Below are 10,811 nucleotides of genomic sequence, written 5' to 3' on the forward strand. Positions count from 1 at the left end.
TCAGAGCCATTTGCTGGGGGTTGGTTACATCTGGAAACACCTGTGCCATCCATTCCTGCCCAGCTAAGGTGGCACAAAGTCCTGATTGTGATCATCTCAGTGGTGCTGTGGTGTTTTTCTTGCTTCTGGGATTCGTGTGCTTGGTGGAAGGCAGAGGACACAGACTTTCACTGTCATTACTTGTCTGTTCCATCATTCCTAGGAAAGGAATTGATCTTTTTCCCTTTAACAGAGTTGGTGAACTCCCATAGGATGTCACTGTAACTTTGAGTTGGGACTCCATCTTGAAACTAAATGATGGCTAATTACTTTTCAAATTAGGTTATAGCCTGGAAATTTTAATTGGGTCTCTAAAATTCCATATATATGTATTAGTCACAGGAATGTGATAGTGCTTTTGATAAACTACTTTAATATGTTTGATGTGGGTCCATTCATTATCGAATCTCTTTACCCACCTGTTCTTTCGTGAAGATAGTTGGGTTAAGAGAGCAACTATTGTCGTCACTGCCCATTACCATTGATTACTGTGGGTGTGTGTGTGTGTGCGTGCGCGCGTGTGCGTGTGTGTGTGTGTATTTAATCTTTTGGCTGTGCGACACATCATGTGGAATCTTAGTTCCCCAACCAGGGATCAAACCCACGCCCACAGCATTGGCAGCTTGGAGTCTTAACCACTGGACCACCAGGGAAGTCCCTGTGTGTATATTTATAATATTATAAGAACTTTATGATATTGCTGGTGTGATGCTATTTTACAGATGAGGGGGCTCAGGACTCAGGAAAGGAAGCCCAAGATCACACAGCTAGAAAGTGGCTGAGCTGGACTTGAACACCTGTCTGATCTTTCCTCTCTGCCATGTACACGCTCACCATCATGGTAACAGGGTTTTAGGTTTTTCTAAAGGAGAACACTAAGAAATGCATAGGTTTTTGATAGGATATATACCACTGTGGATCCCCCACGCCATAAGCATAGGCCTTTGATTATCTAAAGATGTGAGGTAAGTGGTGAGGCATCTCTGAGATTCTGTGACCTTTGGAAAAGCTGCCTGCATTGTGTGGGACCAGCTGTAGCCTTTTGAGGGAAGAAGGGGATCTGGGTGGGAAGACCTACTGGAAGGTAGCAAGGCAGAGTAAAAAGAACATGGCTGGTGGAGCCAGGAAGATTGAGTCTGTCTCCTGTGGGCAAGTCTACCCTGACCATCAGTAAAGTCAGAGGGTAATAGCACCAACTTGATCAGATTATTGGGAGGGTCAGAATTAGATGAGATGAAGAATAAATATCCTGTGATATCTGCAAAACAGTTGTTAGTTGCAATTGCAAAGGGACTTCTTCTTACTCTGTTTTCCCACAACTTTCTCAGGCACTCACTCACTGAGGGACATATACTCACTGCTGCTTAAAATTTTGCAGGCCGTCTCTTTCATGCTAGCTTGAGAAACCATCAGTTTTTATAAAAAGTCTATCGTTTCTGCATAATTTTCCATTGCCTCCACGCTCCACTTTCTGAGTTTATATGAAGGGCTCAAAGGACATTGGGTGTCCACCCTAGTCCTTCCAGACAGTCCAGCCAAGCTTGTGGTCACATCTTCCCTGGTTGGAGGGATGGAAATGCCGGTTGGGTTTGGCTTTCGTCTCCTTTGTGACGGACTGTCTCGCTGACTCCTCCCGAAGCCTCAGCCTTCCTAGAGGATCGAAGGCTTCTTCAGCCTGGAGGCATGACAGTGTCCAAGTGCCTAGAACTCCATGCCTTCACCCGCCTAGAGTGGACAAGGGTTAGTCATGCAGTGAAGTCTTGTGTCCTCTGTTCTCTTTCGGCAGAACCAGCTTCTAGCCAAAGGACTGCTGTTCGTGGAGGAGAAGATCAAGCTGTGTGAAGGCAAGTACAAGGCAGCCCCCATCTGGTGGGAACTCTGACTCAGCCTTTGATGCTTGGACAGATGAAATGAGTCTGTCCAAGAGAGGCAGGCTCCAAGCGCGTGAGTCACCCCAGCCGCCTCTTCTCCAGCTAGGCGGCAGCGTTTCAGTTTGAGTCACTCCTGGCAGTGCAAGTCAGACTGCTTGAGAAATGAGGGGGAATTAGGGTGGCCTCTTGGGAGACCCCCATAAGGGCTGGTTTTCAAAAGATGTATGCCAGGAGTCTCCTTTGAAGGAATACATTATACTGTAGATCCTGTTCCCTCTGGTCTGATCCAGGCTATTTCCTATTGACCTTTGTACTGTTTCTTGGGGCTTCCCTGGTGGCTCAGATGGTAAAGAATCTGCCTGCAATGTGGGAGATCTGGGTTCGATCCCTGGGTTGGGAAGATCCCCTGGAGAAGGGAATGGCTACCCACTCCAGTATTCTGGCCTAGAGAATTCCATGGACAGAGGAGCCTGGCAGGCTACAGTCCATGGGGTCACAAAGAGTCAGACATGACTGAGCAGACTTTCACTGTCTCTTGAGGTCGTATCTGTCAGATGGTCCACTCATTTGAGGGAGACTTAGCAGGCACCCACTCAGTGGGGTAAGATTTAATAAGCAAAGAAAATTTCCCCAGCCTTAAAAGATTCTAGAGTCTAACTGATAGAAAGGCATTGGATGGAGCTGGGAGCTGGGATGAAGACAAGAGTTGGCCAATAGACCCCATGGCTCCACTGATGGCTACTGTCAGCTCCCGTCAACGTGGATCCTGGTTGCAGCTTGCCACTACTTCTTGGATGACTTTTGGAAAGTTTCTCGTTGCTTTGAGTCTTGGTTTTTCAAATAATGTTTTAAATGATAAAATGGAGGTAGGGATTGTACGGGATATGGGAGTAGAACCAGCACAGTGCTGTCCCTGGCACATAGTAGGTATGCATACTGGTTCCTTCTTTTTTTTCTACTCCAGCCCAGAGACCTCTACTGTTGATCAAGTTTACTTCTGGATTCAGATGTATCAGGCAGTGGACCATCCCTTTTTCTCTTCCCCTTCTCTGGGAAAGACACTTGTGTCTGTGTCTCCTGGAAAGCCAAAGTAGGAAGAAAAATGAGAAACTGACCCTGGAAAGTCCCAGGGCCCAGCACCCAGTGAGTGCTCACCAAAACTTTGAAAAACCAGAGGTTCGAAATTAACCTCTGTCTACTCAAGAGTTGACTGAACCTGCAGCCTTGTTTCCCTCGAATGCAATTATGTTGAGTGCTTCATGGCCTTTTTGCATTTTGGAGTGGGGCTAGTACCTAGGCGTGAAAGGTGGGTGGCTTCCACGTCTTCGACCATGTTGTTTGTAAGTCATTTGGGGAGTTATTTGAGAGTTATATGCTCCTGGAAATGTGGATAACCAGAGTTATGAACGAGATCCTGAGCAAAACTAGAGATTCAAGGGACCTTAAAAGGGAAAGCTGACGGTCTGTCACCCAGGTGACACTCAACATAACTACATTCAGAGTGAACACTCAGGCGCAGAGCTTGATAGGAGAAACAAGAGCATCCAAGTTTCTGTGTTTCTGCTCCAAAGCGTGACTGGAGAGCAGTGGCCGGGATGTTCTTGCTGGGTCCCTTCTTGTCCTGCAGGTTGGGCGGCAGGGTCCTTTCTGCACAGTGAAGGCACTCTTACATCTTCAACCAGAACATCTCTACATGTTAATTTTGTATGTTATAACTCCAAGAAAGATTTTATTGGATGAAAGTGTTTTGCTATAAAATCAAGTTTGGAATCTGTCTTATCATTGAATAACCTGTACTTTATCGACCTGACTTATACACGTCCACCCTGACTGATGGCTGCAGAAAGGACAGAGGCAGCCCCTAGCTATGTGGTTCTCTTTCGTAGGGAGAATATGCCTTGTTAGTTTCAGTAATATTTTCTAGAGCTTTAGTGACCTTGGCTTTAAAGAATTTCTCAGACTTATTCTGTACACCTCTGATCTAAACCTCTGTGGCAATTAGAGGACAGTTTTTAATAAGATAATCATCTAGAAGCTTCCATCCAGACCCCTTTCATCTTTGTAGAGGACTAAGCCCTTGACTTGGGGGCTGTTCTTGGAGGTAGAGTCACTTCCTCCCATTAACTCTTTCCTCCCCAGGCTACTCTGTTTAGCTTGTCTCTCTGATGTTCTTCTCTGAACATTTTCCAAAACCTCCATTCCTCTCTGAAGTTTGAAGCTGACAATTAGACCCAGGTTCCCAGGAGACGCACCTTCCCATTGCTGGGTTGAATGATGACTACATGTGCCAATGAGTACTCAGTCTTGGAGGTGAAGGGGAGAAAGTAGGAGGAGCACTGAGCAGCAGGCTTTCTGTCCTATCTTTCTAGTCGGCAGGGCCTCTGCTCGTCTCTGTGATGGAAGGCTCAGGGTAAGGGCCATCAGTAAAGGAGATGGCATAGCCTTTTCTCCTTTGAGACACTCTCTCCAAGTGTTGGGGTTCATGTTGGCTTTAGGCACCAGCATGCCCCAATGTTGCAAACTGTCCTCTTGATTTCCTGACTCCTCCCTGCAGTGAACTAGCAAACCTGCCTTTGAAAAGAGGATGGTGACTGATTGATTCATTCAGACATTTATTGATTATCTATTATGCCAGGTGCTTTGCTAGGTGCTGAGAACACAGTGGTGAGCAAAACTTCATAGGATTACAAATCCTGAAGGTGCTCACAGCCTGTAGTGGAGACATGTATTAATCAAATCACCACCAAATATAAAACTGTAACTGAGACAAGTACTAAGAATACAATCCATAACAGGGGGGTTTGACCAATGGGGGAGACTTTCCTGTGGAAGTGATGCTGGAGTTGAAACTATGAAGAAGATGAATACATCTTCTGTTTATGAAGATAAACTGATGTAGGTTAGGCAAAGAGAGAAGGCAGAGAATAGTCTCGACAAAGGAACTAGCATGTGCAAAAGCCCTGTGGCATGGAGGGAGGATGGTGAGTGTAAGGGGCTGAAATAAAATTCACTTAGAAGGGGAATTCAGAAGAGGATGAAGATACAGAAGAAGAAAATAGACTCTCCCCAGCCAGGTTGCCATGGTGTGGTTTTCTTTATCTAAGAGGAAAGGAAAATGTTGGAGCTGACTATTAAGTCCTACCTGCTCTGTCCTGTCCCGTATTTGGGTTAAAAGGTAACCTCCTTCCACTCACCAGCCTTGGCATTTACAAAAACCTATATACTTAATACTTGCCATTCATTCAATCAAAGATTTCCAAAGAGTGAATCACCAATGTGTCTGGCACCATGCTAAGCACTAGAAATAGAAAGGTGAGCAGGAAGACAGGGCCGGTGCCATTACTTCTGTTCTAGTGGAGGAGACAGAGAAGTGAATGAGTGATTCCACCAGAGTGGAATTAGCTCTTGGCTAATTACAAAGGAGAGTAGAGGGTGTTATGGATTTGCATTTTCCCTGGTGTATTTCACTCTGACCTTTTAAAATCGGCACATCTTTGGTCCTGCCAGTTAAAAGTCATGGCTTCATTCTGTTCTCTCTCGCAGCCACTGCTTTTGTTGTCCGTTAAACTAATAGATGGACATCACTAAGTGAATCTTTCAAGATCTGTTCAGTGGATCTGGCAATGTATTGCCAGACGCATCTCTCAGTGTTTAATCTCGGCTGACCCAGTTTCCCTGCCTCAGCTGGGCAGAGACAGTGCCCAATCAGCTCTGCTATCTAGGTCATTAAACAGCAGCCACCGTGCCGACTCCCCTCTGCCAGTGCCTGCCTTTCCTGCAGGTGCAAAAGTTCCTCAAACAGCCTTCCGGTGGTGTTGGGTGACCTGTGTCCATCTAGCCTGGGGGGAGTGCTTGGCCAGGGCTGGGCTTCCTGATCCCGGGGGTGTGGATAGACACGGCGTCAGGAGGTGGCTGTGTTTTGCAGAGAGTAATGCCTTTCCAGTTACAGTGGGTGCAGGTGATAGTTTCTAAGTCCTCTTTCCATCTTTCTCAAGTGATAGCTCAAATCTAGACTGAAAAACCAGTGTCTTAGTGATTGCAAAAAAAAAAAAAGATAATATTTAACTGTGCACTTGATCTTGCTGGATTATACTGGCAAGAACATGGGTTCTGGAAGCCCAGCTTGGCCTTCTACCTGTGTTCCTTTGAGCCCAGATACCTGGCATGTCTGAGCTGTAAAGCAGGGTAATAACATCCATTCATGAAATTACTTATAGATAATAGTCTAGCACAGGGCCTGATCATGTTGTAACCATTCTCATGATGATTGCAATTATGTGCTTTTCAAAATTCAGCTCCCTTTTGTAGACTAAGGGAGAGAAGGCATATTTGCATATTCTTGACCATCTTCCCATCCAATTCCATGTTTACTGTAGTAGCACTTAGACATCCAATATAGGTAATGAGCTTTCCCCCGCAACACCCCCGCCTGTGCTCCATTTGACTAGGAACTGCCTCCCAACCACTCCTGTGAGTAATGACCACATTCTTTTCTTTCTTTCTCCCCTCCCATCTTCTCGCCCTTGTGTAGGTGAAAATCGCATTGAGGTTCTGGCTGAAGTCTGGGACCACTTCTTCACTGAGACTCTCCCCACCCTGCAGGCCATATTCTATCCAGTTCAGGTCAGTCTCACTGGGGAACGATCTCCTGCCGGCCTGGGCAGTCTGTCTTACTCCCTGACCGGTGCCCCCTGGGGCCTGCCAGCGAATGAGGGAAAACCAGGAGCCTGGGCACTGCCCGAGTTGGATCAGGACCTCGGACATCTTTGGAAGGCACTCTGTTCTATATTTAGCATCTAACCTCAAGCAGCGAACAGTGCATGCATACCTAGCAATTTGTAGGCTCTCCTTTCCCTCTTGGTTTTGAGGATGTCTGTATCTTCTTAGAGTGGCTTGTTTCTTCTTTTCAGAAATAAGGGAAGATGGGGGAAGGAGACTTTTTTCCCTTTTCTTTCCTTTTTTCCCCTCCCCACTTTCTTTGAAGCATAGTGGTCTGGCAAGTTTCCTGTGACTCCCAAATTCCGGGAAAGGAGTAGTGTTCCTTGCTCTCTGTAAGCGATTTCCTGAAGACGAGAAGGCCCATGATGTAGCAGAAAGAACTGCGGACTAGGAATCTGTAGTTGAGTGTAGGCAAACTCATTTCCCGTCTCTGAGCATGGCTCCGTTTCATCTCCTGCAGAATGAGGAATTTAGAGTACGAGATGAACAGCATCTCTTATGCTTCTTATTCTGTGAGCTCAGCTCATTTCTACCATGTGCTGGTTTCCCTCTACCCTGCTGCAGGGGCCAAGAACAGGATTGGTCAGTGCCTGGTGAGAATAGACACGCCCTCAGGCAGACTGACCAATAGATGTTCTTCTCCAAAGTGTACGTGTCTGTCATAGGCTTCCGTTGCTGTGTGCTCACAATAGCTCTTCCCATTGGGGTTAAGGCTTCGCATGCAATCAGGTTCGGAGAAGGCAATGGCACCCCACTCCAGTAATCTTGCCTGGAAAATCCCATGGACGGAGGAGCCTGGTAGGCTGCAGTCCATGGGGTCGCAAAGAGTTGGACACGACTGCGCGACTTCACTTTCACTTTTCACTTTCATGCATTGGAGAAGGAAATGGCAACCCACTCCAGTGTTCTTGCCTGGAGAATCCCAGGGATGGGGGATCCTGGTGGGCTGCTGTCTATGGGGTCGCACAGAGTCGGACACGACTGAAGCGACTTAGCAGCAGCAGCAGTAGCAGCATGCAATCAGGTTAGATTAGATGTGAAGCCATTGATAGGAATTACCTTGTACCAGAGGTAAGGGCCCACGGGCTTTGTTTGCTCTGAATGCTGTTTTAAAGGAATTCTGGGTTCTTTTAAATACATGTCAAATATTTTAAAATCAGAAGATTACGCCTTCAGAGTCCCTTTTTCCAATTCCAGTTTGCCCCTAACAATTCCAGTAGAAGCGTGTGGCCTGCAGCCCACTGCTCTTTTCATCCAATCCCTGCTCCCCGCTGCGCCCCCATGAGAGGATTTATAGCTTTTCTGTGGATGGCTCACCCTCTGTGTCCACAGACTTGTCCCTTTGCTGCAATACTCACTCCTTGGCCAGCAGTGGGTCTTAAGACGACATGCTTGGGAGGCAGGGTTGCCAGATAACACAAATTGACCTACAGGATGCCTAGTTAAATTTCAGATAAACAATAAACAATGCAATATTTGGGACATACTTATACTAGAAAGTTATTCAAATGTAACTGGACAGCCTCTGGTTTATTTGGCAGCCCTACTGGAGAAGGGGTGTAGACCTAGGTCCTTCTTAAGATTCCCTGTGTCTACAGGGAATTCCAAGATAGAGATACCCAGATGGGTTTTTTCTCTTTTTCACCGTGCTTTGAGGCATGCAGAATCTTAGTTCCTTGACCAGGAGATTAGGGATCAAACCCTCACCCCCTGCAGTGGAAGCTCAGAGACTTAATCATTGGACTGCCAGGAATTCCCCACTAGATGGAGTTAGAATGGGGAGTGAGGAAGCTGAGTGGGCTTGGCCCTGGTATTGGAGGGTCAAGAAGGGCTCCCTTAGCCCCAGATTCAGGCAGGAGCCCAGTTGTGTGGATCTGAGGATGACACTGTCCTGCTTCTCTTAAAAAATTGTAAGATCTGGGACTTCCTTGGTAGTTCAGAGGCTAAGACTCCATGCTCCCAGTGCAGGGGAGCCAGGGTTCAGTCCCTGGTCAGGGAACTAGATCCCTCATGCTGCAACTAAATGTTCACATGTCACAACTAAAGATCCCCGCATGCAGCAATGAAGAGTGAAGATTGTGCATGCTGTAACTAAGACCCAGAGCAGCTAAATAATTAAGTAAAAAAAAAAAAAAATTTTTTTTTTTTAAGAAAAACTGTAAGATGTTGCAACATATGCTGTTGCCTCATCCACCTCGCCCACCCACAATTTCCCAAGTGCTGCTGCTGATACAGATACCCCACTTGGAGAACCCCTGGGCTCTTACTACTGGTAATAACACCCTCGGGGTGTCTGTTAGTCTAGACACTAACTTCCTGCATAAGTGTCTGCGTGAGACCTGCTTCCTCACTGGATAAAGGTGTTTGAGTGCCCACAGTATTCAAGGGTGTAGAAACTTGCCTGCCTTTTTCTGTCTTGTAGAGTGAATGGAGTCCTGGAGAGGAAGCAAGGGCACAGACACTTATGAGATAGGCAGTCAGTGCCAACTGCTAAGATGTGGTGCAAAGAATAGAAATTGTAGGACCTTGGGAAAGGTGGGGGACCACTACCATTGGGGGTGGCCAGGGAAGGCAATCAAGAAGGAGTGGTTAGGGATTTCCCTGGTGGTCTGTGGTTAAGACTCCATGCTTCCACTCCAGGGGCATGGGTTTGATCTCTGGTCAGGGAACTAAGATCCTACGTGTTTCAGGCAGCCCCAAAAAAAGAACTTAGAACTAAAGAAAAAAATTTTAAGAGAAGAAATGGTTAAACTGAGCCTGTGAGGTGTGGGTGGGGTGTATCTCTTGGGACTGGAGAGTAGGGGGCTGTGAGAATGGCAAAACCACTCTTGCCCATGTTTCTCTAAACCCTAAGGAGTTATAGGAAGTGCAAAGCTTCCTTAAGTCTTGACCAACTTGAGGAATGGGAGGCCACATCCCTTTGGGAGGATACCCTGATGATACCTCATCTTCTCTAAGAGCAGCCAATTGGGGTATGTGCTGTGTACACACATGCAAAGGAGTATCTGGGAATGGGCCCTCCTTTCCCTTTCTGTTTTGGGAAACTTTAGGAGCTCTAGAATCAAATACTTTATCTTTGAGATCCAGCTCTACTTTGGGTAAATTCCTGTCAGTCTGGGTATAGGGTTGTTCTTCTGTGGATTGGGTTTTATTACGATATCTATCTCAGAAGTGGTCATGAGGATCAAACGTGCCATTTATATCTGGCATGTTGAGAATCAAGCCCAGCACATGGTCAGAGGTAAGGGTCTTACTTAGCCTTCCTAAGATAAGGATGAGCTCTTACAATTATCAGTCACTATTTTCATCCTCAGCCCCTATCTACGTGGTTGAACAAATCCTTTTCTTCTACGTCTTAAGTGATTTTCCTTCCTCTGTTACTTGCATTGGCAGAAGAGTCTTAACAGGTCCTATATTTCCTTCTTTGCCTGGCATACGATAGGTCCACAAATATTGAATGGCTGAAGCTGAGGACACAGCCTTGAGTGTAGGGAGGCGCTGTCTATCTTTCCTCTTGTTTCCTCCTCTTCCTCCTTCCTCACTCACAGCCCAGCACGACCCTCAATATATGGCCTTGTGTCACCTTTGCGTCGTTTAGGCAGGTTGAGTCACACCTTACTTTTTTTATTGACATATAATTGATTCACAGTATTAGTTTACAGTGATACAATATTGGTTTACAATACAGTGATTCAGTGTTTTTATAGAGTGTACTCCATTTAAAGTTATTGTAGAATATTGGCTATGTTCCCTGTGCTGTACAATATATCCTTGTGGCTTATTTCTTTTATACCTAGTAGTTTGTACCTGTCCATCCTCTAGCCCTGTGTTACCCCTGCCCCTTCCCTCTCCTCACTAGTAACCACCAGTTTATTCTCTATGAGTCTGTTTCTGTTTCGTTATATTCATTAGTTTGTTTTGTAAGTGATAAGGTACAGCATTTGTCTTTATCTGTCTGATTTTACCTAGCATAAATACCCTCCAGATTTATCCTTATTGTTGCAAATGGCAAAATTCCATTCTTTTTATGGCTGAGTAGTGATGAAAGTGAAAGTAGAGAGTGAAAAAGTTGGCTTAAAGTTCAACATTCAGAAAACGAAGATCATGGCACCTGGTCCCATCACTTCATGGGAAATAGATGGGGAAACAGGGGAAACAGTGTCAGACTTTATTTTTTGGGGC

At 45.9% G+C, this 10,811-nt stretch overlaps 1 protein-coding gene across 3 annotated transcripts in view; it reads left to right on the top strand.

Annotated features, from left to right (window-relative positions):
- PRR5L (proline rich 5 like) overlaps nucleotides 1-10,811 on the top strand; it is a 79,865-nt gene that overhangs the window by 53,806 nt on the left and 15,248 nt on the right. For 2 of the 3 annotated variants that reach the window (XM_010831864.1, XM_010831865.1), the window contains exons 5-6: nucleotides 1,826-1,883; nucleotides 6,442-6,533. The exons of the other annotated variant lie outside the window; for it this stretch is intronic. In XM_010831864.1, coding sequence (XP_010830166.1) covers nucleotides 1,826-1,883; nucleotides 6,442-6,533 — 150 coding nt within the window. The remainder of the gene's footprint in view (nucleotides 1-1,825; nucleotides 1,884-6,441; nucleotides 6,534-10,811) is intronic. 3 annotated transcript variants of the gene reach the window in all.

Source organism: Bison bison, unplaced genomic scaffold (genome assembly GCF_000754665.1).
Source record: "Bison bison bison isolate TAMUID 2011002044 unplaced genomic scaffold, Bison_UMD1.0 scf7180017864531, whole genome shotgun sequence".
NCBI lineage: Eukaryota > Metazoa > Chordata > Mammalia > Artiodactyla > Bovidae > Bison > Bison bison.